Source organism: Miniopterus schreibersii (genome assembly GCF_964146895.1).
Source record: "Miniopterus schreibersii genome assembly, chromosome: 8".
Lineage (NCBI taxonomy): Eukaryota > Metazoa > Chordata > Mammalia > Chiroptera > Miniopteridae > Miniopterus > Miniopterus schreibersii.
The window spans coordinates 64,482,491-64,504,775 of NC_138109.1; the positions used below are offsets into that span (position 1 = coordinate 64,482,491).

A 22,285-nucleotide genomic window follows, 5' to 3' on the forward strand; every position below is an offset into this window, starting at 1 on the left:
CCGGTCTGAGACCTTGTGTTTGCTGCTTAAGGTAATGAAGCAGGAGAAAAGTGTAACTTCCTGCAGATCAAAGGCCACCTCCCTGGTGAAGGTGACTAAGACTATTTTTTTTTATTGTTGAAAGACCAACAATTAGGGCCTTTATTAGTGCTTTCATCCGGGGAGTGACTGTGAGTAGGTGATTCTTGATGGTAGGTTAGACTATTCAAAAATTTTAGTGTTTCTAATATGTATGAAATAGCTTTGTAAACTGTCCGGTTCTACCCATCTTTATAACTAGTAATTTCGAGGCTAGACCACTATATTATCTTTATATCCATTCTTTTTTTTTTTTTTTAAGTTTTATTATTGTTTAAAATATTACAGATGTGACCACTATATTATCTTTAAAATGGAGTAAAAGCTGGTAGTAAATGACAGTTTCCTTTGGGTCTTATTTTGGGACTTCGCTTAAAAAAATTGAGCTATTTCTGAAATAAAAATACTTTTTAATAATAATAGTAACAAATATTGAGACAATCCTTTGTCAACAGTATTTTAAATATTAATATTTTACATATATTCATTGAAACCTCACAACCACCCTAAAGGGTAGGGCTTTTGTCAATTTTATAGCTGAAGAAGGTAAGTAGTGGGTGGGTTCAAAATTTGGATTCAAGCAGACTCCAAATTTTGTGCTTTTAATCCTGACACTGCACTGTATTAATCCTCAGACAAACAAAACCAGAAACACACTCTCACTGTCAAGCTCTAAATAGCTCTTTGCAGACAACCCTTATGATGCTATAGGGCTGCTTGGTATGTGTTGCAATAGTATGTATCTTTTTCAATTGGTAATATTATTTTCCTGAATTCCACTTGAAGACAAAAAATACAAATTTCTCTTAAGAACCTAAGTGTAAACATCTCCACTTAAGTAGAAACAGTGTCTGCATTAAAAATAATTCCTCTTCTTGGACCTTTCTGGCTTTATTATTGTTATTTATTTAAAAAATTTATGGGCTTTTAAAAGGGACTAGCTTTTAGGGGAGAGAATATATTTTAATGCTTCTCTCTGTTTTCTCTGCTTGCCTACAGAAGTCTTCATTCTGTAATCCGAACTCAGCAGGCAGTGAACTCTTGTTTCTTGACTGTCTTATTAAACGCTATATCCAAGGTGCATTAATTTGTCTCTCCTGGGTGTCCCTGCCTCTCTTCTGGATTGTACCCATAATGTTAGATGTGAAAATAGAAAATAAATTTAAAAAATAGTAACTAATTTTTTGCTTTGAATGATATCCGTCATTGATATTTTCATTCAGTGCAGATCCCATGAGTGGAACTGTTTTCAGGAGCTCGGTTTCCTGAAGCTATTTGAAAGAAGCAGCTTCTTTCTTGGGCCCTGACTCCTCCCTGCCCCCAAGCAGTTGCACATAGTAGTGCTGGCTGTGCTGTGTGTGACTCCAGCAGTCCAGTGGTGTGGCCTCACTGCACACCCTGCTATAGAGTGGCTATCTGGGCACTTGGACACCTGAGCCTTTTTTCCCTCTTACATATCTATTTTCCCTCGTAGAGCACACTAAAGAGCTCAACCATATTATGAGGCCCAGTTTTACCTCTGAGCGAGAAACAAGCGCAACCCCACTACCTGGAACGTGGGCAGGAGGTCCACTGACATCGGTGGTAATGGTCCATATACATTTTCCTCAAACCATGGTGAGTCTGAAATGTGCCACAAGAATTGCGAGTGGAACCATCACAGATTCGATTAGTGTGCTGTCTTCTGCAACAGACCTGACAGTTATTGTTAGTCCTGTTCTTCCTTTGAGTCCAGAGGCCCCAGGAAGTGGCTGGCCAGGGCTATTCAGGGCAACCAGGTAGCCTGTGGAGATTGGCCCACAGGATGGAGAGGGAGCCGCTGCCCCTCAGCCTGGCCCACGCTGGAGTTGTGTAGGACTAGTCCCTGGACACTAAGAGGTAGGTGGAGCTGTGAGAACATCAGGTTAGATTTGCCTTCACTTTTCAACTCTGGAGAACAAAGAAGAGCAGCCTTCTAGCTAATAAAACCTCAGTATAATAGCCTGTGACCTGCTGTAAAGAAAGGAGAGGAGCCAGTTGGGGTCTTTCTTTGGAGCCACCAGTTGTAGGCGCTGGTACCTGTTGTGACTATCTAAGTACTCCACTTTCTCTCCGGGATTTTCTTTACCTTTCGTCTTTACACCTTTTCCCATGCATTCATTCTGCAGAGATTAAATACTTATTATATGCCAAGGATCAAAGCCACTCGGTTTCTGTTCCTGGGGCCCTCACATTCTACTGGAAAAATAATTAGGCTTTGCCAGGTTTTCATCACTTATGCTCTGCTGTCAATTCTGAGACCTCATTTGAGTTTTATACTAGTTCTTGTAAGAAGCGACTGACACCAAATTCTTTTTGTCTTTCCCATTCTTGTTTATTTCCCTTCCCCAACATTTTGTCTTTATCTGTTTTCTGTACTTTGAACCCAGTATTCCTAAATATTTAGTGGCAGCGCCCAGCTCTGCATGCAGTACTCAGTTTTTAAAGGTTGTCCAATTTCTGGTCTGTCTCTTGCTAAGTCAAAGCAAAATTTTACATCTCTTTTATGTCTTCCTATTTATGAACAGCCAAGTGTATTTTTACTCTATCTCAGGTATTTTCCAAAATGAGTCATCAGTCATTTCAGACCAGATGTTTCCACTGAATTGTGGAGTCTTTTAAAAACCTGTTTTAATTGCTTAAACCTGTTTTATGACATGTTAAGATTTAAATCTAAGAGTAACTTTCAGAAGTCTTTTCTTTTATGGGAGCAGAGTCTAGAAAATGCCAGTATTATTACTCAGAGACCACAAAATTCCCATGTTGTGTGACATGGATGAGAGCTTACCGTTTCTTCATAGAGTCCATCCAGGGAAGCTAAACCACGTTCATGTGTCTCTGCCTTTCCCCCTTACGTTTTCATGCATTCTATCATGTTAAAATGTCTACTGAGCATAGTATTGATGATCTCTAGGTCTATGTCAAGGTTATAGGTTCATATACATATTTTACATCTATGTGTTTGCAGGAATTTTCATTGTAATTCTCCTGGGAATTTACTGTTTTGGGAACAAAAACTTAGGCACATGGGGCATTTGCTAACTACAGATTTGGAAAAGTGAAAAGGCCAACTGCACATTCTGTTTGGTATTAAGAGCAAAAGTTGAGAGAATAAAGTAGTGCCGTCCTTCAATTAAAAAAAAAAAAGTCTTTATTGATTTCAGAGAGAGGAAGAGAGAGAGAGAAACATCAATGATGAGAGAGTCATTGATTAGCTGCCTCCTGCATGCCCCTGACTGGGGATTGACCCCAAAACCTGGGCATGTGCCCTGACCAGGAATTGAACTTCGATCTCTTAGATCATAGGTTGACGCTTAACTGCTGAGCCACGCTGGCAGGGCACCTCCTTCGATTTTTAAGAAAATTTAGCCAGCCCTGGTATTCTGTTTTTCATAGCAGTTTATACCAAAGCATATTTTTACTTTCTCTTTTGTTTTCATAACATGTTTTTCTGCTGTCAGTGATGCTGCTGGGGTTGGATTAATGGGATTAACTGTTTTCTGGGGAGGAAAACCAAGTATATAGCAAGGATTAGATTTGAAAGAGATCATCAGGTTTGGTTTGTATTAATTATATCTAAAGGTGTGTCGAGGGAGGGAGGCTACAAGGGGTGTTTAGGAGGCGAGATCCCTAGCATAAAGAAGGCCCAAGGAGCTGACACTGAGAGAATGATTCCTCCTCTATTGCATACAGTGCTGGTTATATAGACCATAACAAGCAGTGCGTTAAAGTGGCATGTGCAGTTGCATTATGCTGAGTCATCATTGCATAAGGTCACCGTCATGCGCAGGATAGTCGGGGTCATGGATGGGACACCGAGACCCATCAGCCCTTGCTTGACACACCTGACAAGGTAGATATGAAACAACTTTGATAATGAAAAGAAGTGACACTTGCAACTCAAAGAAAAACACTTTTGATGAAATCAAAACAGTCCTTTGTTACACATCTGCCTTTCAGTAAACACTTTCCGAATGCACAGCAAAGGCCTGAGCTGTAGTTTTTATGGAGTAAAGAGTAAGCATGGTCTTCGGTGCCCTCTGTTACCTCATCTCTGCCCTGCCTTTGCTTTATCTTAGGCATCTTGAACATACCCTTGATCTTGAACATACCATCCATTCATTCACTCATTAGTCATTCATTCATCCCAATATTGAAAACCAACTATATAGCAAGGATAGACATGGCCTCTGCTTTCTTAAAACTGTTCGATAGGTAATGAGATCATTACAATAGTGCGAGAAGTGCTGTGATTGCAGAGACTGAGGATGCTGTGGGAGCAGCAGAAGGAAAGGCTTCCCGGAGGAGGTGACTTCTGAATTGAGATCAGAAGGACTGAGAGGAAAGGGAAGGAGAGGATTGGGCAACCTCAGAGGCAGGGGGGTTAGTTAAATGGCTGTTAAAATTGTCCAGGTGAAATGAATAGTGGGTAGATGCAGAGAGGGAAGCAAAGGAGGTAGAATTAATTGGGATTGATTCTAGTTAGGTGGGTGTGAGAGAGAGGTGCAGTTCTGGTTTCAGGCCTCAACAATTGGGTTGTTGAAGGGCCTCACACTTAAAGAGAGGGACAGGTGAAGGGAAAGCTGATGAGCTCGGTTATGGATGTAATGAAATTTTGTCTGTGGTTTATACAAATGAGAATTCCAGTAAGCCTGGGGTGTATGCCTGGTAATTCAGAAGGGACATTTGGGCTGGAGAAAACGATTTGGAAGCCATCAGCTGGTATTTGGAGGAGTAAGAGGGATCCCTTAGTATATAACGTGAGAAGAGAAGTTGGCCTGGGATGGCCCCCAGAAGGGCATCATTTTAACAGGGTTGTGCAGGGGAGTAGCTGTCAAAGGAGAGGGGCGAGGAGTGATCAGAAAGGTAAAGACAACCAGAATGTGGCGTCAGGAAGTCAAGAAGAAAATGTGGAGAATGGTGCACAGTGTCAAATGTTGCCAAGAGCTCATGGCAGGCGAGAACTATGGATACGGTTCATTGGCTTCTGCAAACAAGGAGCCAGTTGGTGACAGGGTCAAAGCAGTTGCTGTGGGCTGTTAGGGATATGTCGTGGCTTATGGCACAAAGGCGAGGTTAAGAAATGGAGTATAATTTTAGGCATTCTTTGGAGTTAAATGTTTACAGAACAAATCCTGCCCCCTTCCCTTTCTCCTATGACTCCATAGGTGGGAGAATTAATAAACACCAAAGAAAAGCTTGCTTATTACTTGAAAAAAATTATTTTTTAATCCTCACCTGAGGATATTTTTTCCATTGCCTTTCAGGGAGGGGAAGGAGGAGAGAGAGAGAGACATCTATCGATTGGTTGCCTCCTGCTCACGCACCGACCATGGGCTGACTCTAACCACTAAGCCAAATTGGCTAGAGTTACTTGAAAAATTTTTAACTTATACTTGCTAGCTTGTTTTCTGCCTTTGAAAACTGTTGTCTACTTTGCTCTGGAGCAGGCTAAGGTTTTTATTAATCAAGGATGCACATTGGAGTTTCCCTTTTTTTATAATAAACACATATTTTAGAGAAGGTGATTACATAATAAGAGCTGAAAAGTAGCTTAGCTCCTAGGGACCAGGAAGAGTCATATATATTCCTATTTTGATGGTCCAAGGTTGTACCAGGCCACCAGGCCTCAGGTTTCCCCACTCCTGGAGCTGTGACATTCGTGTGTATCCCATCTGGCTCCACAGCATCTCTGTTTTATAAAAGCTAAATGGTGCTGCATTTTATTCTTAACTTAAACTAAATTAAAATTAATTCTGTTTTGAGACTTTTGAGAATTCCGTAACACACTATGAGATCATTGGTTTCACCCTGGGGTATTGCGTAAGAAAATGTAGCCCTGGTTCTGCATTTTCCATTGTCCCCAAAGATCTCACTCATAGTCACATCTTAAATAGTAGTAGTATTGGTGATAGAAAAGTGTGTTTGTCTATGGAGGGCACTTTCTCTGGAGCTATAAAGTTTTTACTTAAGTCCACCATGAAAAATAGCTCAAGTCAGGTTTTTTGTTTAGGAGGCACCATAGGTTGTTGGGGAAAGAGGTGACTTGGGAGTCTGTTTCCCTCTCTCTTGTTAAATAACCTTATTTAACCTCTCTGTTTTACCCACTGGGAAAACACAGATGATATTTATGTTCCCTGCCTCCTTAGTGATGTGGAACAAGCAAATGCAGTGCGTGCACATGCGCACGGGTGGTTATTTTTTTATAAGAAAGATGGCACTAGTGTGATTGAGTTATGCTCCATGCTGGTCGGGCTTTACTTCTTGATTAATTCTATAATTTCCAATGCATTTGCTTAAGAATTTTAAAATAAATGAGATTTAAATTTTAAAACTGTTAGAGTAATAAATGTGGCCTTTTTAAAGCACAGTCATAAACTCAAATCTCATTTGGGGAAGAAGATGGGCTAATTGTATTTTTACATTTAGGACAGGTCTTTAGCTCTATAGGATTCATTGTGCATTTGGTAGGAATTCTACTTTTATATTTTTCCTCCTGGGGAATGGAATGGAAATTATTTTACACTTATGGAAATCTAAGGAGTGGAGAGTATCTTCCTCTCATATTATGGAATATCGTGCAGCTTTAAAAGTGTAAAGTAGCTAAGTATGAATAAGCATGAAAAGATGTCTATGATATTTTGTTAAGGGGAAAATCAAGTTACAGAGTAATTTTTATACCCTGATTATATTAAACAAAAGGAGAAATGAATACCAATGGGCATGTTTTTATAAACATGGAAAAAAGTATTAGAACATTTTTTGGGTTTTTTTGCTAAGAATGGTGGGTAGTGCATTTAGAAGGTTGGGGATGGGGCACTGTGTCCTTTCTTTCACTGCATCTCTTGGTATTGTTCAATTTGTTAAAATGAGCATTTATTAATTTTGTAATAAAAAGAAATGAGATAAAAAAACTCTGTGGCTTTTTAAAAAGTTTTTAATTTAATTTTAATTATTTATTTATTGATTTGAGAGAGAGAAACATCAATATGTTATTCCACTTATTTATGCATTCATTGGTTCATTGTTGTATGTGCCCTGACTGGGGATCGAACCTGCAACCTAGGTGTATCTGGATGATGCTCTAACCAACTGACCTACCCAGGGCTTTCTGTGGCTTTTTTGATGGACTCCACTTAGGTATAGTTTTACTAGATGCCAGAAGGATCTGAAGCTGTTTTAATATGTTTCACTCAGTCCTGGGAATATAGGATAATAGTTTGATGAGCTTGTGTGACTTTTTCCTGTTCTATATGAGTTAATTGGTTTCCCTATTTATTTTTTAACATTCTGTGAGCAGTTAGGGATGCAGTGTGCTAAACCTTTTTCATAGCTCTTCTGAGTTCACAAAGCAGGTGTGAGGGAGTGCATGGTAAGGAGATAGAATGCAGTGTGTCAGCCAGCATATCAATGTATATCAAAAAAGTATCAGTCAGTAAAGACATCATAGGTCACTATGGGCAGAAATCCTTGAATCCGTTCATTGATAAGATGAAAGTGGATCCGTCTGTAGAGTTGGGAACTCCGGCCAGGCTCCCTATGACTTCCCTCTATGGACCCATTTTCCTTACCCACAAAATGACGGGCTTGGACCAGATAATTGCTAATATTGTATGATTCTCTTGTCTATTTTATGCTTGATTCAAAATCTTTATTCTAAAATATACTTACCAAACTGCCTTTTTCCTCCCAGTTAGCAGTATGAGATGTTGGAGCTGTGATCTCAGCCATGGCTGCATGTTAGAATCACTCAGGCACCTTGAAAAAAAAAACACGATGCCTGGTCTTCCTCCTAACCCATTTCCCCCAAATCAGAGTGGAGCCCTAGGATCAGTGCTTTGTATTTTTAATTTTTTATAGCTCCCTGGTTGATTTCAGCGTTCATTGTCTTAGAGGTCCTATGCTGTAGCTAACTAGTGGGCAACACTGCATTGCATGGTCTTTGTGGCAGCTGAGTAGCCGACCTGACAGTTTGTAGCTAACCTAATATACAGTACAACCTCACTTAACGTCTTTGATAGGTTCTGTGAGTTTAAGCAAAATTGAATGTAACAAAACCAATTTTATCATAGACTAATACATATAAATAAGAGTTAAGTTCCAACATTATCATGAAATGACTTGGACAAAATGATGCTATCCAAGGTTCTGCTGTACTTGTGGAGCTCTATTGTTTACAAAGTACTTTCATAGTCCATTGATGCCTGTTAGAGTCTGTGGAGGAGATGATTACATTATCCCACATAACCTCGTAAGTGGTGGGAGGCTCTTAGCTGAGGTTACTCCTCACTATGGAACCAGAGTAAGAGAAAGTGGCTACAGGCCTAGCTGGTGGACTTGGGTCACATGAAAAATTTTACACACATACACCTACACACACGCACACTTGCTGCTGGTTGTGATCTCCACTGTGTGTACAATTTGACATACCCAGGCCCTGGTATAAAGTCCCCCCCAAACATTGCACGTCCTTGCTCAGTGATGTTTCCTACAGCAGCGTGTCCTCTCCCTTTGGCAGCCAGGGTTCCTCACCCAGACAGACCTTATTTCCAGATGGGCCTGTCTGACCCTCTGCACCCCGTTTTACTTCCATCCCACACCCAAGGTGGGTGGGGAAATCTGGGAAGGTGTGCTGGATGGACCAGAATCAAGACACCTTAGTTCTATTCCCAACTCTGGCGCTCAGGGGCTGTGTGACCCAGGCTGAATCATAGACAGTCTCTGGGCTCCACTTTCCTTGTAATTAAAAATGAGATGTTGGAATTACCTGAGAAGGTTGAATTGAATGAATCATTACTTAGTGGCTAAGCAGATGGACTCTAGAACCTCAGACTCCCTGAGTTTAAATTCCAGTATTTCCACTTACTAGGTGTGTGATTTTGGGGAAAATTTCTTAACCTTTATGTGACTTCATTTACTCATTTACAAAATGAATGCCTCCAATAGCCTCAAATAGTTGTGAAAATTAAAGGAGTTATATAGGCAATAGGTCTTAGAGCAGTGCCTGGGATGTAAGTTAATACCCTAAATTCTAGCTGCTATTGTTATTATTAAACATTTTTAACTGGCTAGTAATGGAATTAATGGGACATTTTATCTCCATAGGAGGTGGTGACAGGATGCTTATGGACAGGGTTTTTCAGGACTCCTTAAATAGTCCTGAATTCCGTTCAGTCTTACCTGCCTACTGCAACAAGGATTATAAGGATGTGACTTATGGGATGGGAGGCAACCTGGAGGCAGATCCTCAAAAGATGTCATATTTCAAGATTTTTTTTTTTGGTTGTGGCTAAAGAGACAGCATAAATATTTTCTCCATTATTTCCATTGAAGTCCGTTGTTAAAGGGTTTTAACTCTAAATCATAACTAATACATGACATGATATTTATGGAATAAAGTAAGCCACACATCTTCCTGTACAATTTAAGCTCAGGCCAAGCATGTAGGATTCTTTTCTCAGAATTGAGAGGCATTATCTCATTCCAGAGGGACTGGATGACTGGTGGAAGAAGGCTTGTTATGTGAGTTGTCAAACTCTCGAGAGAAAGTTTGTGCAAGCCTCAGAGAAGAGCTCTAAAGACCTGCGAGCCCAGCAGTTTCATTCGGTCTCTCCCTGTACAAGACCGAGATCCTGAGAGGCGGTCGCAGGCATGACTCAGCATCTCAGTGTAACTGGTGGTGCTGCATACCTATCCCCGAGTGTTTCAGGGCCATTCACTCTGTCTCCTAGTTCCCTCAGTAGGACATTGAGGATGTTGCGAAGATTAAATGAGATAATAGAGGTGAAGCATTTAGAAAAAGGGCCAACATTTGTTGAGCTTAATAAATGTACGTGTTCAATAAATGCTGATTGTTATTACTTAAAACGTGTGTGTTTGAAACAGAGGCTAAGGGATCATGAACTTTCTCAGCAGGGAAGCAGAGCTTTCTCAGCTCCTTTCTCAGCAAGGAGCTTTTGACATAGGTTGGAGCAGGGAGGCAGGGACGGAAGCTGGGAAGACCCTCTCAGGAGCTGTTTGTGGTGGGCAAGCAGGAGGCCCCACTTTATGTTAAGACTCAGCTTTCCTCACAGCCTTTGATTTGGGGCTCGCCTTCCTTCCATCTGTAGGAACATGGAAATGAGGAGTGTTTTATTCCATGCGTTTGAGTAGTGGATTTTTATTGGCCAGTGTTACGGGCTGAATTGTATTGCCCCCAAATTAATATTTTGAAGTTCTAACCCTTAGTACCTCAGAATGTGACTGTTTGGATATAGTCTCTTTAAAGAGCTAATTAAGTTAAAATGAGGTCATTAGGGTGGGCCCTAATCCAGTATGGCTGGTGTCCTTATAAAAAGGAAATTTGGACACAGACATGCACAGAGGGAAAACCGTCTACAGCCGAGGAAAGAGGCCTCAAAAGAAACCAACCCTGCTGGCACCTTGAATTCAGACCTGTAGCCTTCAGATCTGTGAGAGAATGAGCCTCTGTTGTTTAAGCCCCCCAGTCTGTGGTACTTTGTTATGGCAACTTGAGCAAATTAATACAGGCAGCTGCTAAATTCTCCCTGAATGATAGTATTTCTGGGGAGAGTGTTGGGAGCTGAGGGGAAGCGTTACAATATAATGAATGAGAACTCAGTCCAGGTTTTAAACCCCAGCTGGCTAGCTTTATGAATTCAGCCACTGTACTTACCTGTATATATTAAAATAATTTTTTATTAAATTTATTGGGGTGACATTGGTTAATAAAATTATATAGGCTTCAAGTGTACAATTCTATGATACATTATCTGTATATTGCATTGTGTGCCCACCACCCAAAGTCAGATAGATCTTCTGTCATCATATATTTGACCCCCTTACCTTTTATTACCACCCCACCCCCATTTCCTTCTGGTAACCACCATATTGTTTCTGTTATCTATGAGTTTTTGTTTCTTATTCTTTTTTTTTTTTTTTTTTTTTTTTGCTTTCTGTTCTTAACTGTGTTGTCTTAATTTCCCTAATAGGTAAAAGGAGGGCGTAAGCTACTTCATAAAGTTGTTGTAAAGTTTAAATTGAATCATTTATGTAAGTTTCATCACTGTGCCTGACACATGATAATCACTCAGTAAATGCAGTTATTGTTATGATATGAAATAATTAGAAGTTTGGTTATAAATTACACACATTGATTATCAATCTTAAATAATATTTGCTTGTCTACCACTTGGAAAAAATGGGCTCATTACAGATTTAAAGCATTTCTTGCTGACATTCCAAGGAGTTTGGAATGAAAGTATAACAAGGCTCTCTTTGAATGTGCAAAGTAGCTAAAGAGTATGGTACAAACAAAAGCTACTTTTGTTCCATGGCACAGAAAGGAATAGCATTTTTTGTACTCCTCCCGGCCACATTTATTTGTGGGGGCAGTGCAGAAGAGTGCTATTGGTGGAGAAGGAATGGCTTGCCTTTAAATAAGGAATTGTTTAATTAGATGGGTTTTGTCTTGATGCATATAAGGCAGTGTTGCTGAGGAAAGCATTCCAGGCCTGGACAGTTGCCTGCGCCTCAGTGGTGAGCCACTGGTAAATCACTGCAGTAGAGGAAATCATTTCGGACTGTTAATATTTGCTATTTGTTAAAAATAGACTGCTTGTATTTCTTCATTAGGAGGAAGGCAATGTTTTTCGCTCTTGGCAAAGTTTATTTTTTGTTGGAAGAATATGAAGGTCATAGAACAGAAATCCCCAAAAAATGTCTTTCCGCAGCCCACTAGAGCAGAAAGATTTAGGACTTATATTTGAAAACTGCAGAACAGTTTGATTGCACTTTGGTGACATAAGAAGTCAAATCCTTGTTTACTTTTGATTTTTGGAGTAGAATAGGTCTTTATTTTAAAATTTTTATTTTTTAATTACAGTCAAATTCAATATTATTTTATTAGTTTCAGGTGTACAACATAGTGATCAGACAGCTATATAATTTACAGAATGACACCCCCCCCAATATTTCAGGTACCCACCTGGCACCACACATAGTTCTTACAATATTATTGACTATTCCCTATGCTCTGCTTGACATCCCGTTGACTATTCAGTAACTACCAATCTGTGCTTCCTAATCCTTGGGCATGTGTTTTATTTCCTTGCAGTTACTTTGAAATCTTGCAAGAGCTGTGGAAATTGAGCTCTTGCTGAATCTGAGTTATGTCAGTCTTGCTGGTGTTTACAGTCGGATCAGAACAGCTGTGCTCTGCTGTTTCCTTATGCAGAAGGGCCCACACAATACTTGGATTGTGGAGCGCATACTGTTGGAGATCACAGATGAGAGTACAGCTTGCTTTGATGCTTTGGAGGGAGTGGATCAGTAGAAAAGTAAAGACTTTGCACATGTTCCTTTTAAATGTGAAGGGCTTACTTAAGAGCAACGTGGTATGTTTTCACTCTCTTTGGCCATACAATTGTTACTCGGGAGAACCACTGCTCTGTCCGCAGGTTCAGGGATGCTCAGTAATGCCAACCAAAAGGAATGGAGCATATTTTCCTTTGGTTCTCTCCTTAGTAACTATGTTCCGCTGCAGGCCGGACCCTGCCCTGAGAGAATGGAAGAATGTGTGATTGATGGACCTACAGGTGACCATACCTTTGACTTTCCAGTTCCCAATTCCTTTATATTTTGAAACTTGCTAAGATGGTTATTTTTCTTTCTATTTGTGTGTGTGTGTGTGTGTGTGTGTGTGTGTGTGGTTGGTTGTGCATTTAGGCTATATAAAAAGATATGACCAAAATTATGCAGGATAGGATCACAGCTCAACTCCTGTGCCTTTCAGGGTATAAAGTGAGGGTAAGCAGTAGAGGAAATACATTTTTGGAAATACTGACAAAGAATGAGCTCCAAACGGGGGGGGGGGGGGACGACGACGGGACGGGACTCAGCACAGCCAATTTTTAAAAACAAAACAATTATCTGAAAGTATTATTTTCTATGAATTAGAAGGGGTCCAAAGTATTCTTATTTTTTATTGGGAAACCAGAATGATCTCCGGTGGAGGTGATGTCTGCTACCTATAGTGCTACCTCCGAGCCCAGCCCTCATGAATTTTGTAGCCATAGCTTTCTGTAGTGTGAAAAACTGCTGAGGCCGAAGTTGAGGGTCTATTCAGATAGTTATATCCCTGATCCATTTCAATTAGGTACCCTCTAAAAGCAAAGTGATACTGAAGTTTTCATTCTGAATACTCTGAAAAGATTAAACTGCATTTCCAGTTTTCATTAACCATTAAACCACTTAATATATATTTTGATTTTGTGTTAAATCAGCTAATCTTTCCTGTGAGTGTCAGGAAATTATTTTATATTTTCTTTTAGGAAAAATATTTTTGAGAGTTAGATCACTGAGGTTTCTCTAAGGAAATCCGGTGCCAAATTGGACAGCGTTGACATTGAAAGTTTAATGCAGGGCAGTTTCTTTTTGGATCTTTAGTGTCACACCTTGAATTCGAGCACTGCTCTAGCTTCTTTGGTGTTACTTTAAAATGAGAAACATTAGAGTCATAAAACAGGGGATGATTATTTTGAAGAACAGTTGATTTCCTGGAAACCAGATGAGGGAAGCCGCTTTGATTTGACTCATTTGCATCTCTGAAAGAATTTCTGATCTTAGGATAGTGCTGGGGGTGGTGGGTAGAGACCCAGCAAACAGCCATCACAGTCAGCTACAGCCTTTACATGCACAAGCCTCCTACTGTGTGTTGGGGGGGGGGGGGGGGGAATAGCAACCTTGGCTAGACTTAAAGAACTGGAAGAGAAACTACAGGCATGCCTCGCAGATATTTCAGATTCTGTTCCGACCATCATAATAAAGCATTATGGCAATAAAGCGAGTTGGAATCTTCTTGCTGGTGGAGGGTTTTGCCTTCAGTTTGTAAAAAAAAAAATGCAACACTTGTGAGACATAATACAGTGAAGCGCAATAAAACGAGGTCTGCCCGTATTGGGCTGTTCACTTTATACAGTGGGGAGGGCCCGGCGCTCCCCAGTCTCTCGCTCCTCCAAACGAACACTGTGCCTCGGAAGAAGTCCAAGTCCAAGTCTGAGATGCACCCCACGTGGAAATCTGAAAACTGTCAAGAACATTCTCACTCAGGCCAAACAGTAAAGGTTTTGTCTTTCTTTTTTTCTTACAGGTGAATTTCGTGGCCTGCCAGCTCCTTGCTTTGTTTGCTGCTTTCTGGTTTCGCATCTACTTAAGTCCTGGTAAAACCAGTCCGTTGGCCCGGCACACATTTGCCACCATTTTTGGCATCTACTTTGTCATCTTTTGTTTTGGCTGGTGAGTATGAGCCTCATAAATCCTAATATTTATCATTTGGGTGTTTTGTGGCAATATTCTTGGCATTTCCCAGTCTCTAAGGAAAGAAATGTGTATGTTTGTGTGTATTTACTCAAAATAATGGGGATGTTGCAGAAATTTACTGTAAGAACCTGGAATCAATAAATTTGACTATCCGTTGAAAGTCAATTTGGTGAATTTTTCTTAAAGTTACACTTGCACTGATCTCCCCTGGGTCATGTAAATGGGTTTTTATATGGTTTAATTTTCCTGATGAGGAACCATTCCTAAATATTGTAGACATAGGCGTTTTTCTTGCGTTACTGCTGGAGATATTTGTGTTAGTCCTGCACTTAGAGTAAAACAATTGTTTTAGTGCTAGTCTTAGGGAATGGGAGTCATTCTGTTTTCTTTTTAATATGTTTTTATTTAGTTTAGAGAGAGAGGAAGGGAGAGGAGAGAGAGAACCATTGATCAGCTGCCTTCTGCAGGACCCCTACTGGGGTTTGAGCCCACAACTCAGGCATGTGCCCTGACCGGGAATTGAACCCGTGGCCTCTTGGTGCACAGGATGATGCCCAACCAACTGAGCCACACCAGCCAGACCTAGGAGTCATTCTTGAACAAAGAAAGCACATAGATTAGACTTTTCTCTACTAGACAAGCTTGATAAATGCCTTGGGAGTGGCACATCTTGGGGAAGAAGCTTTAGGAACCAGCATTTCTAGTACAACTTAGGGAAATTTGTGAACTTGTTCAGGGCACTAGAATGCTGCTCTTCCTTTTTCAACAAAAATTTAAGAAAGATTGATGAGTATTTTGAATTAGCCAACAAGACAGGTAGAAGTCACCTCAGTTTTGGTCCTGGTACTTTAAAATAAAATAATAAAAGTTACCAAGAAAGAAAGAACTCTCTTCCAGTCTCTCACTTGTGTATATGAAAAAAGTATAAACCCTGGCCTGTGTGGCTCCGTTGGCTGGGTGTTATCCAAGCACTGAAGGATTGAAGGGTTGCCAGTTGGATTCCTAGTCAGATTCCCAGTCAGGGCACTTGCCAAGGTTTTGGGCTCAATCCCCTGTAGGGGGCGTGCAGGAGGCAGCTAATCGATGTTTTACTCTCGCATCAGTGTTTCTCTCCCTCTCCCTTCTCTCTCTAAAAAGAAAAAAAAAAAAACCAATACAAAAATATCTAAAAATTAAAAAAGTATAAATATTCCATTTATGATTCCTGACATCACTAGTGCTGCCACTGGCAGATTGTGCCATGACTTCCTACTGTCATTTCAAGATAAAGTTCTTAATTCCATAGAACAAAAATACTTGATTTATTTTCTCTTAAACATGAGTTAACTGGTCTTTTGCCTTTTGGTGGGGTGGAGGTGGAGTAGCAGTATTGGTAGCCAATAGGTATGTTAATATGAAACACATTCAATGCTTTTCCTTCCCCCTATGTCTTAAAGGTACTCTGCACATCTGTTTATGCTGGTGTTAATGTGCTATGGAATCATGGTCACTGCAAGCGTATCCAATATTCACAGGTAAGACCCTGGGAACGAACAGTGTGAGGTGAGGTTATTCATGGTCTTTGATTTCCAGGGGAAAGGGTACCTTTCCCATATGTCACATGTGGCATACCCTTGGTTCTCTGGGATTTCAGAAGGAGGGGTGGGGAGCCCTAAATGTTGGGAGCCTTCAGAGAAAGTTTTACGAAAAAGGTGGGGTGCAAATTGGTTCTCAGGTGAAAGACAGTATATCAGAATTAGGCAGCTCTGTTTGTGATAGCCCCAAACTGGAAATAACCCAAATGCTCTCACCACGGAATGCCACTCAGCAATAAAAAAGGAATGAATGGTTGATCCGCACAATGACATGGATGACTCTCAAATAAATATGCCGAGTGAAGGAAGCTACACAAATTCTACTCCTGAAAAGGCAAACTAATCTGTGGCGACAGAAGTCAGATCAGAGGCTCCCAGGGGTGGGTTGGTGCAGGGGGATGTGACACGGATCCCAAAAAGGCAGGAAGAAACTTGGGGGTGATGGGTATGCATGTTTGTTATCTTGAATTTGGCCATGGTTTTCTGGGTGTGTATGTATGTTGGCACTTTGTATACTTTAAGTATGTACACAGAAACTGTTAAGGAAGAAATATTTTTATTATGATATTTTGGTTTCAAAGTACAGAAGTAATTTCATTCTACCTGGAAGGCTGCATGCCTAGGTCATCAGGTAAGACAGCCGGGGTGTCTGTTCCACCGCACTGTCTCTGTTTCTCATGGTCTTTCTGAAACCCCGGTATTCTGGTCTGCCCGTTGTTAACACTGGAATGTAAACTCTGAGAAAACAAAGACCTTTCTCTCTTACTGTTGTATCCTCGGAGGCCAGAACAATACCTGGCACAAGTAAAGCCTCAATAAATATTTATGGAATGAATGACAAGTAAGACTTGTTTTCTGATGGTGTCCCTGAAAAAGCAGATGCTTTGGAAAGCTCTTTGATTAATAAGACTGTTGGCACAATAGTTTTCCTTCTTAGAGTCATTGAAATTTAACTTTTCAGTGTGCAATCTTGTAATTACGTCAAATAAATTTCTGGTTTTCAAGGGAGAATATTTTTTTCTTTTTTCTTTTTTTTTCTTTCTTTTTTTAAAAATATATCCTTATTGATTTCAGAGAGAGGAAAGGACAGGGGGAGAGAGACAGAAACATCAATGAGGAGAATATTTTTTTCATGCTTTTAAATTTGATAGTCATTCAACTTAGTATCCAGATGAGCTCTGAAAATTCGAATCCTAGTCATCTCTTTTCTAATCGTCTCATCCCCTTGAAGGGGAGCGTGTCATCTACTCAGAGGGGAAATAGGAAACCCTTATTTCTAATATGGAAAGAACAGGTTTTGGAAATGCTTATTTATTCAATTATTTATTGAATCCTCACCCGAGGATATTTCTTCCATTGCTTTTCAGAGAAAGGGGGGAAAGGAGAGAGAGAGAGAGAAACAGGACTGGGTATCAAGCCTGCAACCAAGGTATGTGCCCTTGACCTGAATTGAACCCGGGACCCTTCAGACTGGGCCAGCGCTATAACCGCTCAGCCAAACCTGCTAGGGCTGGAAATACTTTATATTATGACAAAATTTTTTTTTTTTTTTTTAAGTAGGGGTGAAAATGGCTGATTTTGCCTAAACTTGATTTTTGGAAACAGTGAAATGATTAGTAAAATTGTTGTTGCATCTCTATAGGACATTTCCTTACAAACTGTTATGTCTCAGCTCTGCCCACACGTGGAGGATGCCAATGGGGTGTGGTCCATTGCTCAGAGGGTGAAGAACTTATATACACGCTTACTCTGTGCCAGGCCCCCTGATCTCTGTGTTAGTTTCTGGCCAGGGATGGAACACTCCAGCCTTGGCGAACTGAATGGTTTACAGAGAGGCAATAATATTGTGGTAGCAGAGGGCCGTGTCACAAGACCAAAAAGAAAGGATGCCAGAACAAGTTTTTCCCCTGTTTCTTTCTTGTGCGGTTGCCAGTGCTGCAGAAGCAGGGAGTGGTTCATTTCCCAGTGGAGGGAAGTTGTTTCCTATCGATGAGGAAAGCACAGAAGACCCGAGTCAGGAAACCTGGCTCTTCCTAGCTGTGTGAGGTCAGACAAGTGACACAGCCTCTCTGTTCATCAGATTTCCCACCATCAGATGGGGCGTTTGTGGTAGTTTGAACTTCAGTTCTCTTCAGGGCCAGGATTTCAGGAGTCTCTGTGATTTGTTCTCTTCTTGTCACTGAGCCGGTTTTAAGGGCTCTGTCACATGGCTTGAAGAGGAGGGAAAGGTTAGTATTTGCTGCCTTGTGGAACTAACCCATTTCTGGACTGACCATTGTCATTCAGGGTTTATAGAGAGTCTTGGGGTACCAGCTGTTTCCTTGCAAGTGGCTATGTTGGGCAGAAGCCACAGGCATTAATTTACCATGTACGAACCAACTAGGGCAGAATATAGTTTATATCTCCTAGGACAGAGGCCTTGGGTAAGAACTGGGTGACGCAGTTGCCAATTTTGGAGTACCTGTTTTGTGCCAAGTGCCAGGACAAGCTCTTTTAAATATATTTGCTTTGCCTTGGCCAGTGTGGCTCAGTTGGTTGAGCATTTTCCTGTACACCGAGAGGTTCCCAGTTTGATTCCTTGTCAGGGCACATACCCAGGCTTGATCCCCAGTAGGAGGCGTGCAGGAGGCAGCTGAGGGATGATTCTCATCAATGTTTCTCTCTCTCCCACTCCCTTTCTTTCTCTCATATCAATAAAAACATTAATATATGTGTGTGTGTATATATAGTTTTATTATTTTTAATAAAACTCTTATTTAGTGTATCATTTAATGTTAATATATTTACTATTTACCATTATTGCAAATATATTCTTTCTAGGAAAACTCAATAGGATATAGATTTTTTTGTTCCTGATACAAGAAAATGAAATCTCAGAGAGGTAGACAGGTGTACAGTTTGATGAATTTTCACACAGTGAATATACTCACATACCCACCACCTACTCAGAAAGGGGAGTATTACCTTCATGCGTGCCCCAGTCTCTACCACAGCCCTCCTTCCTGAAATAACCATCGTCCCGATCTCACACCACAGATTGGTTTCACCAGTGCTGACATTTGAACCCACGATGGTCTGTTTCCAGAATACATGCTCCCTCTACCACTTCTGGGCTCCTTAGACTTTTCAGGTCTGTCCAAGGCGTGAATGCATTGCCTTGTTGTACTGGGATGCAGCACTTGGGACCATCCTTGATGGGTGGGCCTTATTATAACAATTGAATTGAACTTGCTTTTCTCCCTGGGTGAGGGGCAGGGGAAGGTATGGGTCTAGCTCCTGTGGAGGGGAAAGGAAGCAGCAGGCCTGGCTGCCTTTGAAAGAGCCCTGGAAGAATCTGTCTTTTGAATCTGCTCTGTGCTCCTTTCTTGACCCTCATGAACTGGCCGGAGAAAGGTAACATGTGCTGAGGCAAAACGGCTGAACTCCATTCAACCTCTGCTTCGGCTCTTGCGGGAGTTGCTTTTTTCTTAGCTGTTTGCTTTGTTCACCATCTTCTGGTTGAAACGAACTGAAATGTATTCATTTCAGTTCATTTCAACTAACAGTCAGTTAACCCCTCCTATGTGTCCGGTCAAGGCTTGGGATGTTCAAGGTCACAGTGAGTTGGGGAAATGGATACTTACAGTTTTAATACTGTAATTATATATGTTAGTATGTAGCACTAGAGAAATACAGGCAGTGGAGCAATGAATTGTGCTGGGAGTGGGGGCGGCATGGATGGATGGAGCAAGACCAAGCCAGGTGACTTTGGAGCTGAGCCTTATCTGATAATTGGACAGTTCCAAGGTAGACCCTAGGATGGAGAAGGGAGTTGGAGGCAGAGGAAGGAGCTTGCAGAAAGATATCTGGCCTGCAAACGCAGGATGTAATTGTGGAAGTGAGCAGTTGGTCCAGTGTAGTTGGAATGGATGGTGGGAGTGAACAACACACACAGGATCATCCTTGCCTTCCTGGAGCTTTCAGTCTAGCAAGGGAGACAGTAGTTAATCAGATTATCACGTATCTTTATAATCACAGGTCGATGAATGTTCTGAGTGACAGGTGTGTATGTGAGCGTATTGCTGGTTTATACTATGGGCTGGTGACGTGGAATAAATGATAATCGAAGTCTCAGGCATGGGCAGGGAGGGTCCTGGGCAGAACACTAGGAATGTTAACACCTACGGAGTAGGTGGAAGAAGACATGCTGAGCAAGAATTAACCAAAGAGGTGGGAAGAAAACAAGGAGAATTGAAGCCAGGAGAACAAAGTGTTTCATGGAGAGAGTGATCGGCACATGGTGATGATTTTTTTTGGCAAAGATTATTGTGGAAATGTGATGGTTTGTGAAGAGGAGAATCTGAGGGCAAGACTGTACAGGTGAGTGGTTCCCAGCTCTGGCCGCATATTGGAATTACACCTGCTACATGCATGCTGTACTGATTAAACCTGAATACCTGGCCCAGACATCTGTGGTTTGTAATAGTTCCTCAGGTGAGTCCATTATGCTGCCAAAGCTGAGAACTGTGGTGGTCCAGGTGGGGAAAGATGAAGGGCTCAGAGCGGTGGGCAGGAAGGTGGACTGGGATGTAGATCGACCAGACAGAACTTCGTGACATTGCAAGTGGGGGTGGGGTGGGGTGGTGGTGAGGGAGAGGAAGAAAAGAAAATTGATTGAGTGCATTATTGCAGTGCATAATAGCCTGATCCCATGTGTTTTTTGGTTTCAGATACTCCTTTTTTGTAGCAATGGGATACCTGACGATATGCCACATCAGCAGAATATACATCTTCCACTATGGAATTCTCACTACGGATTTTTCTGGGTCAGTATCTTAATTTGTTGGGGGCAGTCTGCTGGCTTTGACTCAGTCTCTTGGGGTCTGTAAAGATCAAGCGTGCGCATCAGAATCATGGGCACCTAGTTAGGTCAGTTGGTAAGACGGGCTAATGAGGTTGAGAGTGAAGACTTGATTGCTGTGTGGGACCGTGAGCTCGGCTGTGTTGTAAGGCAGGGGTTGTGACGATGGCCCATGGGCAGCACCTGTCCCTCCACCTGGCTTTGTAATCACGTTGGAACACAACCAGGCCCCTACTTGTTTATATACTGTCTCTGGCTGCTTTTACACGACCATAGTAGAGTTGAGTGGTTGTGACGGAAACCGTATGACCCACAAAGCCTACGATACTTGCTGTCTTGCTCTTTACAGTAAAAGTTTGTGGACCCCTATTGTAAGGCCCTTAATGCAGCATTGGTGTTCTCTCTCTTAGTTACTAATACAGAAATTCTTCCATACTAGCTGATAAATAGCTGCTACCCTACCCTCTTGGGTGCCCCCTGGCTGCCCGGCCTCTCCCCATCAGATCAAGCAGACTTGCAGCAACTAGAAAGGTAATGCCCGGTGCAGCGGGGGTCTCCGTACTAGCTGTCAAAATGTTGTCTGTCACTAGGCCTTTACCTGGCGGGCCACCCTTTTCCTAATTGGTCACCTGGGAGGACCGTGGGTGGATCAATGAAAATTTTATGCCCCAATGATGTTTGTTCAGTAACCAACTTTTCAAGGATCTTGAGGAACCCACACTAAAGCCCAATGATTCCTCACAGTGCATCGTGTGCTATCCGCATTACTTCTGTAGGAGTTCTGTTCTGTTCCCCAAAGGCAGTCTGAGGTCGGAGGGAACCCGAGTTCTCCCCTCAGGTTGAGCTGCATTTCATTTGATCAATGATTGGAGAACAGGGAGTGAAATAAGGGGGTTACAACTCCCAGCTCATTTCTGTGAACTTTGCAAATTGTGCATCTAACTCACCCCATCATGAAGAAGCTTAGGAAGGCGACAGGGTGTTGCTTTGGGACACAGATGGTTGCATGGACGTTTCCATGACCGTGGTGTGGTCTCAGACCTCGTGTTTTGTGTACCAGCTCTTCTTACCCTCAGGCCTCTGGATTTTACCTATTTCTCTTTGAGCTGTCTCCTTTCCCCCAGTTTATGGAGCAATTTATCAATTTTTCTGAAACACGTTTGCAGACTTCTTTATTTTTTAATGATGTGTATTGCTAGCAAAATACGGAAAATCTGGGAACAAGGAAGATAACATAGCTGGGAAGTTATAGCATTAAAAGTAATTTTAAATGGTGATCACAATCCCTAGTGTTTAATGAACAAACTTCAGTTTTTTGGTTTCACCCCAGAACCATGCCCCCACCCTGCAATACTTAGAAGAGTTTCCTGGCTCTTACTAGGTGTTCAGTAAATGAATGAGTTAAATACTCTAGTATTTGTCAGTCCTTTTTCCAGAAGCCTCAGTTAAATAGTCC

At 41.5% G+C, this 22,285-nt stretch overlaps 1 protein-coding gene across 2 annotated transcripts in view; it reads left to right on the forward strand.

Moving 5' to 3' along the window:
* MBOAT1 (membrane bound glycerophospholipid O-acyltransferase 1) overlaps positions 1-22,285 on the forward strand; it is an 80,697-nt gene that overhangs the window by 22,514 nt on the left and 35,898 nt on the right. For both annotated transcript variants that reach the window (XM_081145182.1, XM_081145183.1), the window contains exons 2-4: positions 14,246-14,391; positions 15,852-15,929; positions 20,699-20,794. In XM_081145182.1, coding sequence (XP_081001308.1) covers positions 14,246-14,391; positions 15,852-15,929; positions 20,699-20,794 — 320 coding nt within the window. The remainder of the gene's footprint in view (positions 1-14,245; positions 14,392-15,851; positions 15,930-20,698; positions 20,795-22,285) is intronic.